Genomic DNA, 20984 nt, shown 5'->3' on the forward strand with positions numbered 1-20984 from the left:
AATTACTAACAAGACTGCAAATTGGATAGGTGCAGTTTATGCATTGCTTTTTACCATGAAGCACTGCTGGGTGACTTTTTTCAGAGACCAGGCAGACCCTAGAAAACTCAGGCTATGGCAGCATAGGTAAACAATATTCTCCTAGGCCAGTACTTTAGTTTAATCCATTCATTTGCTACCTAACAAGGCCAAAATTTCACATTTGCAACTGCAGTCAAGTTAAGCCCTGGCTCTACTTTTTGGTTACCTGTCTCAGTCAGTCACTGCTGTAATCCCATTTGTTTGTAGACATGCTATTGAAGCAATGCTGTATTTTTAATAAATTACTCTGTATAAATGAAAGAACGTATTTTTTTCTCAGTGGTCACAAATTAGAGAACAAAGTGAAATAGGAAAGGCAATAAATAATCTGGATTTATACAGATTAACCTTGAATTTGTTTGTTTCATAGTTTGCAATATCAAAATATTACCACTTTCACTAGGCTAACTTTGTTGATTTCTATTTTTCAGATAAGCACGCCACAAAAAAAGTCTGAGGTGAGGTAGTAGCTTTTATTAGGCCAACAAACAGGAGTTGGAAAAACAACAAAGCAACTTATCAGTCAGGCTAATAAAAGACATTACCTCTCCCTACAAACCTTGCCTTGCTTAAATCACAGCAGCAACTTCACTACCTAAATATTTCTCATCTAATTGATTAATTTTTACATTTGCTGGCAGTCGAGAGACTTCCAGCTTCAGTTTATCATTATATTTTGTAACTAAACAAGATTTTCGGTGCAGAAGGGTGAAGAAAGCATGGGAACAAAGCTTGTATAATTTTGCCAGTGTGGGCATTAGATCTGCTAGTTCCCCCACCTCCACATGCTGCAATCCCAACATCCGCAGAGAATTCCCAGCAGAAAAATTATGAGCCTTGGGACCAAATTACCTTCCAGCTGATACTGCCCGGAACTACCATTGCTAGTGTGAGTGGGTCTGTATCCCAAATAACTGATCTGAGAGACAAGCTGGCTCCCTTGCAGGCGTGCAGGATCCCTCAGGGACTCTGAGAAGCGGCAGCAGCAAGCTCTTAAAGTGGCTGAAAGCCTTTTTTCATTCCACATTCACCATCGTGGCACTGAATTAGCATTTTCTGTGGGTCTGGAGGAATAATTGTATCCCATGGATATCCCAAGATGAACATTAATGTATAGCCATGGGGTACTGTAGGTATACCCAGGACAGTTTTGGGAAGTAGAGGTTTCCCTGACACATTCCAAAATCTGGAGAGGACTAATAAACTGTTCCAGGAAACAAGTACATTAAGTACATAATTTTGCCTTGTCAACTGCACAGTAAATACACCCACACACAGAGACACCTGACCCTTTCTAAAAGCATCCTTATTATTAAGAAAAGCTCAGGCATCTCCAGTGAGCTTTTTGTTGAGCGAGAAATACACAGAAACACTCTTTTTTCCTCACTTATTTTTGTTTAGAGTAGCCACACAACTCGTTGTTACTGCCTCATGGTGACAACAAAAGCAAAAACCAGAACTACACACACATCAGCCTTAGCCTCACTGCTCCAGCAAGACAGGGCTCTGTGCTGAGCCTTTCCAGCTAAGCTGCTCCTTTGCCTGCCTCTCCTGGCACAGCCTCCAATGCTGGCAGCTGTGACTACGCCCAGCTCCACATGCATTGATCCTGGTACAAAGAATACACTTGACCCATCACTCTGAACTCAGAGGTCAAGGTCCTCTCCTCTTCCTCCATCACTGGCTTTGGTCAACTCTGACTGGGCAGCAGAAGATCTGAAACACCAGCAGCTGCGAGCCTGTCTCATGGAAGACAATAGCAGAGGTAATCCCTCTCTGGAAAAAAAGCATCCTTAATTCAGTTTAACCATAAACAGTTAATCCAAATCATTTGGATTAACTTCTGAACGTACTCATGTAGATGCACTCCATGTTATTCCTTAGCTACGTCATATCAAAGTGGCAGCAGCCAGGTTCATTGCTCTATGGTACAGCCACTAAATGCTAAATCTCTCCTTTAATAGTATCAGCCAGGCAGCAGCTGCTGCTGCTGAATGCCCAGCGGATTGCTATTGCTCTCAGGATTCTCATCAGGGAAGGGACTAAACAGCCCTAAGATACTATTGTCTGGCAACAAGCATTTTCTTTCATAAACAGCACCTGAAAAAAAAAAAAAAGGAGTTGTATGTCATGAAGAGATGATGAAAGGGCTTTCCTGTTCCCCTGCTCTGGGCACCAGTCTTGTTTTTTTCATAGGAGGGGAAAATAAGAACATTACATGATCTTCTGAAAGAGTGTGTTAGAGAAATGGACAGCATAAATACATAATTCATGGTTTGTGAGAGCCTTGAGGCAAGACCTTTCGGACTTGCTAATTGCTTTGCTGAGAAGTAGGCCAGAAGTAATAATGCTTCCTACACCTAGGCAAATATACACAAAGAGCTGTTGTAACATCCACCTAGGGGCTTCTACATCACCCCTGTTGCACAGATGTGCTGCTGGCCCGCCTGATAACATGCCAACCAAGGACAAGTATATGGGACGTCAGTCTGATCCAAGTATCTGGATCTAACTCTTGTACGTACTCCTATACATTCAGGTTTTGGGACTTCAGACAAATATATTTATATAAATGACCTGCAGCCATGTTGTAGCCCTTGGGAGACCCTCGCTGTGTGCTCACAGCCTTAGTATGCAACTCTGGGCACACAAGACTGGCAGAGATGAGTAGCTGCTCCACTGCAACAACCTGATTTAGCCCCACTGAGCTCAATAGCAAAAAATTCAGTGGCTGCAAGATCAGATCCCAGTTGCAGGTGAAGACATTATTATGATATGTAAGGAGGGCAAAAGTTCATGCGTGTGCATAATTTGGTGGATCCAAGTCATGAAAACATGAAAATATCTTTTAGCCTCCTATGCCATACCCACCTCTTCCTCCATGTCGCTAGTAAATACTGCTGGATTGTCTCACGCCAGCAGGAAAAGTGATAGGCTTTTATCTACCTACACTTTCAAATCTCTCCTATTCACATTCTCTTGTTTCAGAAAATGCTATTCCAACCAATTATCTGATAATATCCTGCTAACTGCCACCAGCCCCTGCTGCTTTTACTTTGTTGGATCCCACCAGAAGGCAGCTTAAAGGAGCTAAAAAACCCTTCACTGTTGCTGTTTCCAATTCGTTACAGAATCCAGTTAGTCATTTACTGTGTCTCAGGAGAGCTGGACTTGCCTCTAAAACACAGGGATCAATTGCCTTTCTACTTGGCCAGCTTCTCCTTCTCCAGCCCCGTCAGACAAGTCTTCCTTTTGCTATCCCATTGTAACCATCTTCCTTGCAACACCCTTAGAGAAGTCTAACCCTTTGACTGATACTCTGAATCCCTTTTACAACACATCAGAAAGAATACATGTTTAAGCTCTTTCTTCCCCTTCGGTATTATTTACTGCTGTGTCAAAGTTAACTTAAAAAATCATTACTAAAATGCAGATCAATATCTTCCAAAAAACAGTTTATTGCCATGAGCCTGCAGAAGTAAAACTACTGAAAGTGCAAGAAAACAGAATCTGTCCCTTACTTGTACTGTGCTAAATCATACTACATTGTTAAATTTATTGAAACAGATTAAAATTTTACTGCTAATAAACTTACCTAAATATGTTCTATCTATCTGTTTCTCAGGATCAAGAACATGAAAAAGCAGAGAAAACATTACTTAATCTTGCAAGTTCCACCTTTAATAAATTTTGATAGATCCCACATTAGAAGTAAGATAAACAACCATGAGCAGTAAATATTGCTTGATGTCATTTTATTATGTTCTGTGACCCACTCATTTGGTCCAGGTGAGAGAAGCCATTAAAAGCAGAGCAGGTCCACTGCAATCACAACACAAAGGGCAGTCTTCACTTCATGTAAAGAATACTAGCACAGATGGTGAATTCAACATTTTGCAGGAAAATCCATGTGCTTCCACATTAATGAGACACGGGTTAGAAGAACTCGGTATTATACACTATCATCATATGTCAGAAATAATTTGTTGCCCAAGCTTAGGTATCCAGATGGTACCAAAAATACTCCAAACTTTTTATAAGCACTATGCTTTCACTATAATTAAAAAATGATTTCAGAAAATATACTGATTTCTCAGAGTATTCCTAGTTCACTTCTAACAGCTCTGCATGCCCTGTATTTTCCATGCAGTGCTTTAACAAGTAGAATGTATACGCATTAGAAAATCTCAAAAGACAGAACTGGGAAGTAATAACACAGGAGAGGGAGCCGTACAGGACCATCACATTCCTGAAGTATGGATAAGGTGGAAGCAGGAAGCAAAGAGCTACATGGTGCTTCCCTGGTGGATACACCAGCAAGGTCTTCAAAACAGACCTGGTCTCTGGAAGTCACGTCAACAGACCTGCATGCAGGATGGCACTGAAGCAAAACTAGGAAGCTAGGTGAGCCATGCATTAAAAACAGCTCAAAACAGAAGCAGTGGCTGCTTCTGATTCAGATGAGGCTTAGCCCCCACCCCCTGAGACTGGGTTTGTCCATACTGGAGCCAAAGAAATTGGACTTCACAACTAAGGCCCTTTACTAATACGCTTTCATTTCTGCTGGGAGTCTCAAAAATCTTCATAAAAAACTTGCAGTGAAATAGTTGCTTTCTTCTCATTTTGCCTTAGCAGACTCCCACAGGTTTGACTGTATTTTTTTCTCTTCTAAGTAAATCATACAGCTTCTCTTAAAAGGTTCACCTTTCAAAAAACAGCCTAGAAAATACAAGGCTAAATTTGACATGTTTTTCCCTATGTTTCAAAGCCAGGGAAGGGGTTTTTCTGGAAGAAGATGACACCTTTTCTACTCAAGTAGATTGAAAATCTGCTGCAGAAAAAAACGAGGGGAAAAAAAGAAAGAAAGGAAAAATAAAGGAACAAACTGCTGGGAGAGCATGTGGGTGGCAGGATTCAATCTCTAATCTGACAAGTGTACGTCAGCACTTCTCCATGTACTAACTTGTAAGGGATCTAACCGTTTTCCTCTTTGTATACCTATAAGTTTGTACTGTTAATAATACCTCTTATTCTTAGGTTAACTTCCTCCCATTCTCTTTCTGTGATGTCCAAAAACCTAACAGGTTCACAAAGCAAGAAAAGCTGATGCCTTTCTTCATTAATACATTTGCCTTTCTAAATGCCTCAAACAAGTTAATCTTGAAATTAAAAATCACATCGTCAACCATGCAACAGACAACATGGTCCAATGAGAGATTTACAGACTGGTAACTAGGGAGCAGGCAGAGGAGGCGGCTGCTCAGCTGATGGATATAAATAGTAAAATCCTAGTCAACAGGATATTATTGTTCTTTGGGGTTCCCAAAGAAGCCTTAAGCATTGGATCAGCTCCTACGCACATGGTGAGCACAAATCAGTGTCCATGTGCCGTAGGGAGGCACTGCCCAGGGAAAACTCGAGGCTATTTCAGCAGTTAGGAGGTCTCAGCACTTCCCATGCTCCAGCAGGAGGAACATTGAGAAAGTAGGGAAAAGGGCTCAGCACAACACCTGCCATCTATTCATTCCTTTACATATTCATAATTCATCTCTATGAAACATAAGACTAAAGAGCAATGCTTTCCTCTGCTTATGCCATGAATTCAAGCCTAGATGGAGATCACCAGACAAATACCAAAACCCTTGAGAAACTGGGGAAAAAAAAACCAAAGAAGAACAGGGAGTGTTCCAGGAGCAGGTCAGAATGGCTTATTTATAAAGCTGTAACTCCACAAGACACCTGCTGCAACTGGCTTCAAGTGAAGGCAGCTTACACTTCCAGGTACTGCAGAGCTTCCATTACAGACTGCATTTCAAGGTGAGGCAGTTAATTGCCTCATTCCTCTATGACCTTTGCAGAAAGGAAAAAGAGAATCTGATTGCTCTCCTATTTCTAATTTTGTTTCTGTTAACTCTCTGACCTCCTTCTGTTGCAGAACATATCCTTATAATCAACCACGGCAGACAGATACCTTCAAGTAGACCTCTCTCTATATTCATGAAGTTTTATTTTGTCTCATGCGTGCCCTAAGCAAACTGTTCCTAGGTCTTCCTCTCTACCCCACCAAGCTCTTTCAGACCCATGTAGAAAGGAGACAGGGTTTCAGGACAGTGGGTATAGCACTGGTCTCTGTTAAAATAACATTTGGATGACTCTGAGAACTGGACTGGAGAGTATGATTTGACAGCAGGTTCAGCCTGGGATAAAATTTAATCTGATTCATTTATGCATGCAAACGGAAAGCTTTTATTAGCATACGTTACTCAAAGAAAACAAACAGTAGTTCCTGGAGATATTCATCATGAATTATCCTCTTCCAGCCTCTAGTACCAAGTTTTCTTCTTTCCCAGCTCTACTTAATCTCCTTTCTAGCAACACAGACTCAAACCAAAGCAAACAAATTCCTGGTACAAACTCAGTGAAAAGAAAACATAGTAAGAAGCAGCAAAGGGAGCACAATTGATTTGGATCTTCATTGAGGTAATTCCAAAGCACTTGGAGGAAAAAAAAAGATTTTGCTTTAAGATTATAAATAGTAAGTTACAAAGATGATCAAGACTTTAAAAAATACATCTGCACAAATACAGAGAAGTAGAAGAAAGCAGGTTGTTTTCATTCCACAAACATTTTGTTCTTCTTGCATAAAAAAACATCCTAAGCCAAGCCAAATGTAATATGATTTTATTGTTAGCCTTAACACCAACTGGTGTGTGCTGGAGAGAACACTACAAGCACCAGTAAATCCAGAAGGAAACCGCCTGTCACTAAAACAGGGGAACATCACATGCTGGGACAAAAGATGGGTTTGTAGCTTCATGGGAATTACCAAGTTGTAAAAGTTTACAATAGACAAGGCAGCATATATGTATTACAGTTCCTGTGAATTGATAGATGACATTGTCAGGTTTTGCTATCAGATGGTGAAGGAGAGAAAAAGAAAGTGTGAAGAGAGGATTTTGGTCAGGTAGTTAGAATGATCACCTTGAAAAAAGAAGAACAAGTTTCAAGGCCTGCTCCACCAAAACTTCACAAGTTCACACTGAGAAAAGTATGCCATTAGGCTGTCTGGATAACTGTGAAATAAATCCTCTGGCTTTCAAGTGCCTTTGACCCCCAATCCTAACATAGGGATGTCATCTAGAGAAATAAATCAAAAGCATGAGACACTCAAGTACTAAAGAAATTGAAATGAATCCCTGCTAGAATGTATTAAAAAAAAAAAATTCACTTTTAATCAAGACAAACGCAAAGCAATAGGAAAGAAAACCTACAGCTACCAGCATTATCTGAGTACCAAAACTCAAGTTTGGACACTTTCTGTAAAACCACAGTTATTAAATGCTACTTCCACATCCTTAATAGCCCTATCCTTCTATAAGGATGCAGCGTGCAAGAATATACACGCGTAGCAGGATCAGCAAGCCAAAATGCAGTGGGTAGGTCATGCCAGTCTTTTCGTCACGTAGACATCAGGTTAGCACATTAAGTTCTGTTTTCCATGCAGCTCCTGAGAGGTAGCCTGTGTTTAGACTCCAAAACTGATCATTAGTGTGATAAATGAAATGAGCGGAAACTTTGGCTCATAGGGCTTGAACTGCAGTGGCTCTGCAGTCAGTCCCTCTTTGTAAGTTTTGGATCATTAGCGAAATGAGACTGTAAGAAGTCAAGTGAACAATCAGTTCATAATTAAGTGCCTAAATGACAGAACTGTCTACTGGGCTTGAGTGACGCAGCATACGGGTCTCATCTGAGCTTGCTGTAGGCATCCAAATCACCTCTGGAACTGGCTTTCGCCATCAGTCTCAGCATCAAAACGAACGACTCAAAATGCACAAAGAAATTTGCACCAGCTGAAAGCTGAAAACAAAAATTAGTATAACTGGCTGTGTTAATTAGTTACAAACCAGTCCTGAGAGATAGATGGGTATCAGCTTTCCAGACCTCTGCAGCTACACGTGCATCTCTCAGCACCTGAGAACAGCCCCTCTCAGTAATGCCCAGGACTGGACAGGAAGCATGTGCTGTCCTTCTCCTGCAGACAAAGGCTACAATCACCAAGGTCACAACCGCTTCCTGACTTCAGAGTAGTCACACTGGTCCGAACTCCAAGTTCTTAAAATAAAACAAACTCATCATGAGTGATATTGTCAACTGCAGCATTACAGATGAAGGAATTTATAGTATCCCTTTGCTGTATTAGCCACCAAAACACGGTGCTTCCTCCTAATACATGCAGTTTTTGAAGATAATTAAATCTTCTTTGATACTTCTTATAAACACACAATGTTTTCAAGTACTAGAAGGCCAAGACTGAATACATCAAAAAGACCATCTACCTTCAGAAGAAGAAATGCGGCTTAGCCAGCAAAATTTCATACTCTGTCTTCTTTCAGCCAAGGTCAATAATCATAGTAACTTCTGGAAGAAGACTGAGCACAAGTTCTTATATAACATTAGAGCCCTTAAAAACTTTTTCTTTAGAACACATAGAAATGAAAAATTCAAGCAATAGTCCCTGTATCTTCAAATCGCTCCTTGTTCTGTATCCAGGGAGATCTTTAAAAAAAAAAAAAAAAAGAAAGACAAAAAATCCCTGAGAGTAACAGGAACTAAATGCTGTTCACACATTAATCATCAGGGCTGGAAAGTCCCCTACCTGGCATGGAACCTGCGAACAAGGAAACAAGGATAGGGAACAAACGCTTCCCAGCTACTCTGAACAATAACTGCAAGAATCATTCAGGATTTGTGACAGAAATATTTCTATCAAGTACCTTGTCAAAAAGGGAGAATCAATGAAAATTTTCTCTCTGAAAGCTCATCTTCTCATTTGGGCAGGATTTTTGTGATTCACTGATTTTAAGTGTCACATGAAGGTGCTGCCTGTATTCTCTCCTGCGCTATTGTTAGGTTTCTGAGGACCATGCAGCTGGGATCCAGCGCTCTGCTGTTCCATGGCTCTTCCCTATTTGCCCACCTCTGTTTGCCTGGTTCCTCCCCCTGAGCAAATAGCCCAGTCAGATTTATGTTTCTTTCCTTAAATACATGCCAGACACTAAGTCTGAAGTGAACACTTCATACTACGTTATTTATAAATACGATATGTTTATTAAGTTATAGCTGCTGTTCATGTTTATCATGAACATCAGTAAGAGCCAGAAAGCTTTAATCACATGTCCAGATGTAGTCATATGAAGGATCAGATTTTAACAAAAAGTTATCTTCATCGGCATAGCTCTCATTTGTTCCGGTGCCAGGACTCTCTGGCCCTTCCCATTTTTCACTGAGCCAAAAGAAGCATAATCAGCCTTTTTAGTGAACTACTCTGACTGCATATGCAAAATACCTATTGATATATATTAGGGGGTTCTTTGCAAAGACTAAAACAAAATGGCAAAGTACTCTGACCATTAGTGCACAACAGAAGGACAGGCTGTGTACATAACCAGTCCCGGTGCTTTGGCAGCAATACAGAGAGCTTCAGCTGGAGCCCCCTGAAATGGACAATTCAGGCTGCGATACAGCTCTCAAAACACTTGAATAATGCATGGGCGCCTGATCATCAAAGGGTTTGTTGTACTGTTATTTTGTTTTCTTTAAGAGAACGCAGGAAAAACAGGCTGGAAGAATAAAAACATAGTTTACCATAAGCACTTGAGAGTTATGAGGCACTCGCAAGATTATTGCGCATCGGAGACCTTTCATGGGGTTCAGAAGTACTAACAAATGAATTATCCTGAGGGACAGGTCCAGAACAGCAAGACCTGCCATGTTACCATAGATAATGATGGTAAGCCAGGTGGGGAGGGAAAAATATGCATGAAGGCAGTTTATTTCTCACCTGTAAATACATTCTTCCTGGTACTACACAGAAAATGCTTTTTTTTTTTTTTTTTTTAAGGGCTCTTTGTTAGCCTGGAGACTGCAACTGCTGTGCCACTGTGGACAACTCCTGCTTAAGACAGTTTCAGTCCCTCTGAGGGACAATCCCAGGTGAAAGACCTAAATCTCTAAGTCTGGAGCACCATGGCATCCATGGTGAAGAAAGTTAATTAGACACTTGAGACTTGTTTCACAACCAGGTAACTACGACAGTTTCCAACCCAACCCAAACATGAAACAGAAAACTGAGAAATCTAGTTGCTGGAAAAGCACAAACAAGCAGAATATGATTTACTGCCTTCAGACAAAATCTGGTCTTCTACTTAAAATCCCTATGCACATGAAGGCATTGGTGCCACAATCTGATCTAGTGGAGTCATTTGGTGGGTATGGGTAGAACGTGCTCGACTTCTGCAGGGCTCTGGATGAACTCATACACGGAGCATCACTGAAGTGAGTGAGGCAGATTATTTAGTGAGCATTTATTTTGTAAACAACTAGAATTATACTATTAAAAGTGAAAAACATTAAATTTTCCATAATGAAACGATCAACAACACTGGTCTAGAAAGGTCTCATTTCTGACTAGAAACAGCAAAAGAAGCAAACGTAAAAAGTATAAAAAATAGAGTGACTGCTCATAGATTCACTGGATCTGAATTACACTTATATAACAGAGGTAACTTTCAAGATATTACAGCATAAAATATGTTTCAGAGAGGTCTGAATTAATGGAAAATACTTAACAGAATCCCTCGAAGTATTACACTATTTCGACAAATACATCTTGAATTATGCCACTGAAGTATGTAACGAACATAGAGATTAGTGTTATCTTTTAAGTGTTGTAGACACTATCTTTTCAGATTCAGTGGTATTTCTGGGTTTAGAAATAAACCCTCTCTGCTTGCAAGTTACATGTTCACGGGCATTCACTCTGTAGACATCCAAGGTGTTGCTATTACAACATTCTATAGAAGATGCCAATTTAAACTTGTGTTTATGGCTATAAGGCCTTAAAAATATAGCTAAAACACAGCTCAGCTGTTAGCACAGAAATATGCTGCAATTATAATGAGGTAAAATCCTCCATCTTGCAATCCTCCACCTACAGTCTCCCTATTTAACTGGTGGGGAAGAGATTAAAATAGAACAGCTGGTAGAGGGATATGTAGAAAAAAGACACTAAAAGCTGCTGTGATGCCCTTCACCACCCCAGCACTGACACAGATTTGACTGCTGATCCGGTAATTTCTTCTCCTGAATACAAAATTTTGAGAATCTTTTTGACTTCTACATGACAAGACAGATAACATCAGGCTCCTTCTCTTTAGACATGTGCCCTTAACAATCATTTTGCCATAAGCTTAAAAAGCACAGGACATAAACAAATAATGTTTAAATGGACACTGACAAGCCACAATGCCCAAGGTTCCTCTAGTCCAACAGAAAGTTGTCCTTTTTTTAAATGGAAAAAGGAAACAAAATTATTCCTTTGTAATATTTTCAAAGTAAATATTACAAATACTTCAGGATGCAAGTGACATTCCCCTGAAACTGCCTTTAGGAGAAAGACAATTGTTTCAATTTCTCCCCAAGCTGAGGGAACAAAACAAAAAACAAGCAGGAGAAACTATGAGAAGTACATGATATTTTTAAACTGGCATTAGTTTTAACATAGCGTTTTTGAAGACTGTAATTTTTAAACTAATTCCATTCAACTTCAGGCAAGTGTTACAGTCTGAGATGTCACCAGCTCTCCTAACACCGAGGCTGGTCAGTGCTTGAAAAGCTTGCCAAAGAAAGAAAGAGAAGGTGATGTTGGCAAATGACAGCAGACCAACTCCATGCCTTGAGTCAGGTCTATGCTTGGATGCCGAATACAAACAGACTCTTAGGATCAGGTGTTAATAGATGGGTGTAAGAGTTCATTTGACTGCAGAGCTACTGGGCATGATTTGAATTTGGTGTAATGTCATCCATGCAATGGGACAGAAAGCCCAGACTTCTAATTTGTTAGAGAAATGAAGCATTGACCTTGTTATAACTGCATGCTGAAACATGCAATCTGTACTCTGTCTTACCTCTCACTGCTCCTTTATTTCACTGCCAGTGTTTCCAACATCTGCAACAAGTCTTCCTTCCATTGCTGACAAATACCATAAGGCATAAGAGTGCCTTTATGAAGACTATCCTCACTAGAAGGCTTGTTTCCAGCATTATCTTTGCTTTCTTATACCTGGATCTAAATTTTTATTTTGCAGATTTGCATTTATAACCCAGGCCCATTTAACTTCACTTTTATATAAATTGGCATCACTCTGTTGTTCTATAGGGCTTCATCTAAGGTTCTCCAGGCAATTTAATATTTCCAAATGTCACCTTAATCCATTGAAATGAACATGTCTACAGGCAGAATGAAATCCTGCTGAATATGGGGACAAGTTACAGGAGACTTCAAGTAATGAACAGTTACAGCACCTTACTTTTGTCAGAATGAATGGATACATTAAAAAAGGTTCCTTTCCATTTATAAAATTTCCACATGTTTGAAAGATGCGTTAGACTATAGCGAACAGGTAGAATGCTGCTGTATCTTTTATTATTTTTTTTAAAACCCACTGCTCTCTGCAGTTCAGTGCAACATAAGTTGTAAGAATTATGCTTTATATATAAATGGGTAAACAAAAGCATAGAGAGACAAATTTTCAGTAGTTCATGACTGACTATGAGCACCTACCTTCAGATGTCCATCAGAGATGCATAAGCCCCTCAAAGTCAAGAATCGTAGTTACTCTCACTGACAGAGAAAGTTATCTATTATTAGTTAGGGACCTGTATTACCTCTTAAGATATAGACTTTGGGACCTGTTATCTCAGAGGACGTTGAGGTTCATATCAGTAACCACTATAGTTATCACTGTCCAAAGCTTGTAAAAGTCTAGATCTTAAGCATCCAAGTGTGAAGACAAGGAAAATCAGAGAGCACTGGGAGATTATGACTAAGCAATTCACCCAAATGTACAAACTAGCACAAGGATGGTGAGCTAGTGGGGCTGGGGTAGTTCTGTTTATCCCTTTCAGCCTGTTATCTTTTTTTTTTCCCATTATTTCTGACAACACTATAGTATAATCCCGTATAGCCCTCCAAGTATGTTTGAAGGCCATGCAACCCACAGCAGAGCAAGTCTGAGACTTGGGAACGCATTTAAATCTACTGAAATCAAGGGATAAACATCTATGGCTTTCTGAGGGTTCTGCATCAAATTCTCAATGAGTAGCAAAATGACACGTAGCAGGACTTTGGGCTCCCTGTCTAGTCCTCTAATAGAAGAATGGCAGGCTTCTACCATCCCAGCCCATGTATTCTATTATATATATATGAAATGAATGAATATTCAAGCCATAATTATTTTTAAATGATGGTAACAGCACTTGTTTGCCAGAGAAGGATAAAACATCTGACTACACAAGTATTCATCTCCACATAGTTCATTCCAATGAATGTGAGGAAAGATACGTACTACTAAATATACATTCAGAGTATTGCAAAGCACAGGACCAAAATACCACCTAAAAGAGAATAATTCCTTCTGAAGGTGTTGCCTCTTTCTAGTGAGTGCAATTCACCACATAAGGGAGTACATTTCTGATGATCCTAAATCAAGCTTCCAGTAGGGAAGATTTTAAAATATTCTTGTGTTGTAACAAAATGTTCCCGCTGGTGTGGTAATGAAAGAAAGAAAGAGAGAAAAAAATCCTCCTCCTGGCAGGAAATTAATTATTAAGCATTCTTCTGCTTGATGATGTGCTCCTACATTTTGCACAGGCTTTCCATTTTTCTTTCAGTATGTGGAGAAATTCACTATGGAGGATACGCAAACAGAACAAAGAGCACAAGAATGTCAGTTTACTAAATACATTTAGAAACCAGACAGACCTGGAGTGAGGAACTCAATTTGTGTACTACCACACCTGGCACTTATTCCCTCTTTACATTCCTCTTGCCTCACTTCCATCAGATTGTCACTTTTCCTTCTCTCCTCTGAAATTAACTCTGTTGAGAGTAGAAGGCATTCGCCTTGCTTTTAGCATCACTTGCCTGTGACTGTTTTGACCTATCCTTTCCCTCATTGAAGAAATCAAATCAAAAATCTTAGAACTTAATGGAAAGGGAAACTAAAAGCCCATCATCATATGCCTATATCAAAATATCCAGATGTAATTTCATTCTTAAAAGCACGCTTCCGCCCCCCCAAAATGTTCAGTCAGTTCAGCAAATTTCACCCCTGGCTGTCGGTTTTAGTCTCTGTGAAAAAGCTGAAAACCCCACACATGCCATAATTTCACCCATCAGTTACAATATACAGCTCCTGAGGCTACTTGTGTACCCAGCATATGCACCTAGAACAACCAAATTTGGTGAGATCACACCACTGCAAAAGCACTCCAGTGAGGGCAGACACTTCCCAGTTACTGGGATCCTGGATCCTTCCTGGATGTTTAACTACCAAACCGGAGAGGGAAGATGCAACAGACTGAAACAGCATATGCCGTCTTCAAATAGTATTTCACATCAGCAGTGTTCTACAGCCTAGCTAAGAGATAACGAAGAGCTTCTCAACAGAAATGAATAATTCTAGCTTTTAAAAAAGGAGGCAGAAAGGTTACAGAAAAGTGCTATAGCAGATGGATATATGATGGCTGCAGAAACCTTAACACAAGGCAGGCTGCTCAGGTTAGTGGCACTTTCTCATGGTCATCACTGCTTTGGGCTCATCTCCTTGGGCTCTTCCATCAGTTGCTGGGCAGGATGGCTCACGCACAGCATGACAGTAATGGCTCTACCTGCCTTCCAGACCTCAAAGACTTCATATTTGGCTGGCCCTCTGTATCAAGCAGAAGGCGGCAGTCAGTCTTCCTCTCCACATGCAGACAGTGCTTTCATGGGTTGTTCACAGCTCCAAATATTTAGCTGCTGCCTCCCATCCTCTCCCTACAACACTCCCTCTCTTGGTCTACACTCGTATCATAGGGTTTCATGAGATCGGGAAGCATGTTCCCACATGGAAAATGCTCCATTGAAAGGAAGCATTCTGGAATAAGGTAAACACAAAATCACGTAATCACTAGGTTGGAAAAGACCCACAGGATCATCGAGTCCAATCATTCCTATCAAACACCAAACCATGCCCCTTGGCACCTCATCCACCTGCCCCTTAAACACCTCCAGGGAAGGTGACTCAACCACCTCCCTGGGCAGCCTGTTCCAGTGCCCAATGACCCTTTCAGTGAAGAATTTTTTCCTGATGTCAAGCCTGAACCTCCCCTGGTGAAACCATCAGCTTCACAGCACCTACCCTAAACACAGCTGGCCTTGCAAGAGAGCACTGCGGAAACAGAAGATGCAGCAGCAGACAGGGACCCTCACCACCTGATGTCCTTCAGCAGCCCAGAGCAGCAGGGCCCTGCAGGTGGTTGGCTGGTGCTGCTGGAAAATGCATCACCCTTGGCTAGTTTTTCATCCTAGACTCACGACTTTCTAGCACATCAAAACTGTTATTGATTCTGAAACTGATAGACAATGATACTAGCGGTGACTCAGATCACATTGTTTTGCAAGGAGAGAATTAATTTTGAACTACAAAACAGAAGCAAGTTTAATTACTACAGAAGAACATCGAACATATGCTGCCATTTTACAAGAACCTATCTTGAAGACAAGCAACGCGCTTTACCACTGAGCTCCTGAGTGACAAAAATCACACTCTCCTGAGTATCAGACTCGCCATCTGTAAAATGTTTTTCATCTCCAGAAGATAATGTGAGAACTACACATTACAAATCATATATACTGCAAGTGACAGATATTACCACTTGCTTTGGAGCAACACTCTGGAACAAATGCCTTTTCTGCCCTATAACAGCCCACACCAAGCACAAAACTTCTCAAAATCCTACTTAGTTGTGCAAGCAAGGTGATAAATAATATCTCTCAAAATTCCTCTTGTATAACAAGAAGGGAATAGGCGTTTTTTTTCATGAACATAATGTTATTCGAAGGAATTTGCCCTGTAGGATGCCATTCTCCTACAGGCCTACAGGAATTTCAGAGAAGGCTGTGCGCATCTGTATAAGTGCATTTTAAGTTCCAGAAAGGGAAATGAGTTTAATTCCTTCTTACACAAATGACTGAGAGGGAAAATGGAAAACATGTTATTCTCTTTAAGAACAGATTTCTTTTCTATTTCTTCTCAAAAAAAAATGCCCATGAATTAACGATTAAGCCTGGTTTAATTGCTCCAGTTTTGACCAACAAGAAATCGGATGCAGGCCAGCCATGCTAATGCACAGAATCCAAAGAGACAGTGTCAGGATTCAGAAATGTAGAATTACACTTTAATGAGAGACTGTCAAAATCCAAGGGGAGCTCAACCTGGAATCAACAGCCCTGGCTCTACTCAAAACCTGAATTTTAGAGGTTATGATAATGCTCGTCAAAATGTTGTGGAGTAACACCATCAGCAGTTAATGGCATTAATATAACAGCAGAGCTGAAAGAATGGCTTGCTTTCTTTTCTGATATATACAGACCTTATGAGGAACAACTGAGAGAGCTGGGGTTGTTTAGCCTGGAGAAGAGGAGGCTGAGGGGAGACCTCATTGCTCTCTATAACTACCTGAAAGGAGGTTGTAGAGAGGAGGGTGCTGGCCTCTTCTCCCAAGTGACAGGGGACAGGACAAGAGGGAATAGCCTCAAGCTCCACCAGGGGAGGTTTAGGCTGGACATTAGGAAAAAAATTTTCACAGAAAGGGTCATTGGGCACTGGAACAGGCTGCCCAGGGAGAGGGTTGATTCACCTTCCCTGGAGGTGTTTAAGGCACGGGTGGACGAGGTGCTGAGGGGCATGGTTTAGTGTTTGATAGGAATGGTTGGACTCGATGATCTGTTGGGTCTCTTCCAACCTGGTGATTCTATGACTCTACGATTCTATCATACATCTTCTGCAATCAAGCCAAACCAAAACTAATTTCCAGCAACTGCGCTGCCTCTGCCAGTAGACAGGGCTTTAATATCATTATGCATAAACAGGAAGAGATAATGACCTACAATTCAAGTCTATTATTTTTTTATGGAACATGAAAATACATCACAGTTTAACGCGAGCTGTCGATTACGATCGGTGTGTTGCATTAAACAAATCGTTCTCGCATAAACCTGCAGGTTTTTTTGATTCTTTCGCCGGCTGCTGCTGCCCCTGCCAATCACGCAGAGTTGGCCGGCGAGGAGCAAGCGTAACTTTGGAGGAACTACTGCACCGACACGAAACTACATTCAGTCACAGGCATCGGCACCCTTCCTCCCGAGCCACCGCCGAGCAAACAGGGGCAGAGCTTTTGGATAAATCACCTACGAGACGCCCGCGGCTGCACGGCGCAGGCTGCGCCGGGGAGAGGATGCGAACACCCGCGATCCAGCGCGGTTCGGTGCCGGTGCGGGAGCTCCCGGTTGGATCCAGCCCCGGCTCCCCTTCGCACGGCCCCGGCAAGGGGCTCGGGAAGGCGGCGGGGGGTTTCCCCGCGGGCAGCGGCCCCCGCTTACCTTGGAGGTTCTGCACTCGGATGTCGCTGATGTGGCCGATCAGCTCCTCGCGCTGGAACCAGTCCCACTCCGGGCCGGCCATGGGGGCGGCGGGACCGGGACCCCGCGGGGCAGCGGCACCGCCGCCTCGCACCGGCACCCACGGCGGAGCCGGGCGGCCCCTCTCGCCCCGCCTCTCCTCCTCCTCCTCCCCTTTCTCCTCCTTCTCCTCCTCCTCCCACCCGCACCGCTCCCGCGTTCTCCCGCACCCTCCGCTCCCGCCCCGGCCCTCTCGTCCCTCCGAATAAACACGTTTCCCTGGCGGTGCCGAGCGCTTCCCGCCCCTTCTCCCTCTGCCCAGCCCGGCGACGGGAGGAGGGGTTTCCCCTGGAATAAATGCCGGCAGAAATGGGAGAAGAAAGTACGATCCGCAGAGGGGTTTTCTTCCTGGAGAAGAAATAAAAATTAGAAGCGCTAACATGCTATTTGTGTACTTATTTAGCCTGCTCTTGCTTGTCTATTTAAGCTGTCCAGTTTCCTTGGCGGTGAGTTTTCACGTCAAATAACTTCATTTGCACTGTTTTTCATCAAAACTGGGCAGGGATTCTTGTAAAGTAATTGTTATCATGTTACGCCTTGGTAACAATTCACAGAATTGTAGAATAGTTTGGGTTGGAAGGGACCTTAAAGCCCATTTGGTTCCACCCCCCTGCCGTGGGCAGGGACACCTCCCACCACACCATCCAACCTGGCCCTGAACACCTCCAGGGATGGGGCAGCCACAGCTTCCCTGGGCAACCTGGGCCAGGGCCTCACCACTCTCAGTGTGAAGAAATTTCTCCTTATATCTAGTCTAAATCTGCCCCTCTCCAGTTTATACCCATTGCCCCTCGTCCTATCACTACAAACCTTTGTAAACAATCCCTCCACAGCTTTCTTGTAGGCCCCTTTCAGGTACTGGAAGGTCACTGTAAGGTCTCCTCAGAGCCTTCTACCCTTCTTGATCCTCTTCAGTGACACTAAGGTCTGTGCTCTACTATCCTGGAAAACAGCATGAGCGCTTCCTCTACATACAAGGCATTTCATTACAATATGACGCTATTTGTATTTTTACGCCTGTTTTCTTTTCAAACCACGAAGACTGTATAATGTAAACAGAAAGTTTTGACCCAACCCAGTCAGACTAATAAAGCATCGTTAGTTAGACTAGCAAAACAAATAAGCCGAGATCTACAAAGTTAAATGTAAACAAACTGGGATCTAGAGATTGTGGCTCTTTCAAGTTGGAAGTGTTGATGTGATCCCAGGTGAGCACTTACTCCACGCAACCAGTTGTTTCACTCATCTCAGGAACACGTTTCTCTTCCCGCAGCCCACTAGGGTGATTTTATGACTATTACAACTCAAAATCAGATGGAGATGGCGAGAAGGCAAAGTCATCCATAAAGCATCTAATAGGTGAACTATTTATCACTGATATTACATGTGCCAGTCAACTATCCCACAATCTAGTGTCCAAGAGTCTGCGGTGATCTTTAGCTTCGTTACTGGTTACATGTCACGGCTTAAAAGTTTTGCACAAATATAAAGACAGCTGAATGCCATGCTGAAGAGTTTTGCAAGCCTGAATTCGAGTTTATAAGCCTGAATTCAAGGATCAGAAGAAACAGCAGAAAGAAGAAAATGCATCTGCACAAATTGCCGTACCAGGCTTTGACTTCATTTTGCATTGGGAGGCTCTGTTTTTTTTTCCCAGGAGATATCCAAGTGCATCAATGCATCAGTACTGTGTTTAGAGCTGGAGCTGAGCTGATGTGGCTATGGAAAAAGTAGATGAATGACTTCAGAGCATTGATGAAATGCTGTCCACAAGGACCAGCTGGAGGTCCCTAGTCCACACTGCTGCTCAGAGCAGGACTACTGCCACCACTAGATCAGGACAGCTTTGTCTCATCATGTGTGGGCACCCTCTGGGAGCTGGGGTTTCATGGGCTCTTTAGGTAGCCTAGCCCAGTCTGCACTAGCCTGCTTGTGAGACTTTCTTGTGGCCACTTGCTATGCTAGCTGGGGGAAAAGGGGTTGTTTATGAGATGCAGGTAATGGATGAAAAGTGGAACAGTCTGCAGCCTTCAGCAGCAGAATCATAGAATCATAGTATCGCAGAATCATTCAGATTGGAAAATATTTTTAAGATCACCAAGTCCAACTGTAAACCTAGCACTGCCAAGTCCACCATGTATTTAAGTGCTACATCTATAGCCTTTTAAATACCTCCAGGGTTGGTGACTCAACCACTTCCCTGGGCAGCCTTTTCCAGTGCTTGACAACCCTTTCAGTGAACAAGTTTTTCCTAATATCCAACCTAAACCTCCCCTGATGCAACCTGAGACCATGTCCTCTCACTTTTTACTTGGGAAAAAGATAGACACCCACCCCACTGCAACCTCTTTTCAGGTTGTTGTATAACCTCAGCAATAATTTCTCCCCTCAATCTCCTCTTCTCTAGACTAAATCACTCCAGTTCCTTCAGCTGCTCCTTGTAAGATTTGTGCTCCAAACCCTTCAGCAGCTTCGTTGCCCTACTTTGGACATAGTCCAGCACCTCGATGTCTTTCTTGTAGTGTGAACCCAAAACTGAACACAGTATTTGAGGTGTGACCTCACCAATGCTGAGTATAAGCAGATGATCACTTCTCTGATCCTGCTGGCCACACCATTTCTGATAAAGAAGGTGGACACTTAGGTGCAGCAGAAGGAGCAGAGGTCAGACAGAGGAAGCAATCCACTAACTCCTTGCTGCCAGCCCTACCTGATGTATGATCTTACAGCTGTGATTTATTGCTCCATGCATATTTTTGGGGGGCTGATAACTGACCTCATTGTGCTCCCTGCTGCTGTACGAGAGCTACCCAGCTTCTCTATAAGGGAGGATGAGCATGCAGTGCTCTGATCCGTCCTGGTGCCTCTGATATGTCCAAGCCTGACAGGCAGCTGCATTTGACCTGCACAGTATAGGTCTCAGGGTCAGGCTTGGTTTAAGATGTTGTAAATGATTAACATTGTGGGCTCAGGGAAGTTAAAACTTCTGCTTAGGGAGAGGAGAAAGGCATTGAACCTTTCTTACCTGAGAAGGCATCTGCTTTGTGTAGCCCCGTCCTCTGAAGGGAAAATGGCACTAGCTAGTGTGTTCCCTCAGGCAGCCCAGGCTGGAACTGCACACCCTTCTGCGCAGATGGGAGGCAAGAGCATCAACATTACAACCTGCCCTTCTGCCGCTGAATCAGGCAGGACCCCAACCTTGGCCTGAGGGTCCAGGCCTATCTGCTAGTTTTGGCCATTCCAGTTTCTAGCCTGGCACATCAATATAAGCTGCACTGATCTAGTCTTAGTTGATACACTGGGTCATGAGCTACTGTAAATGAACACTGGTCCTGTTTCA

General features: G+C 42.4%; 1 protein-coding gene across 1 annotated transcript in view; it reads right to left on the reverse strand.

The window, feature by feature from the left end:
* The window catches only part of CLMN (calmin), a 74038-nt gene extending 56379 nt beyond the window's left edge, over positions 1–17659 (reverse strand). Inside the window, exon 1 of the mRNA XM_069858758.1 lies at positions 17567–17659. Within this exon, the coding sequence (XP_069714859.1) occupies positions 17567–17648 (82 nt within the window). The 5' untranslated portion in view covers positions 17649–17659. The remainder of the gene's footprint in view (positions 1–17566) is intronic.
* Between the last annotated feature and the right edge of the window lie 3325 nt (positions 17660–20984).

This window comes from Phaenicophaeus curvirostris, chromosome 5 (genome assembly GCF_032191515.1).
Source record: "Phaenicophaeus curvirostris isolate KB17595 chromosome 5, BPBGC_Pcur_1.0, whole genome shotgun sequence".
In the NCBI taxonomy this organism is placed as follows: Eukaryota; Metazoa; Chordata; class Aves; order Cuculiformes; family Cuculidae; genus Phaenicophaeus; species Phaenicophaeus curvirostris.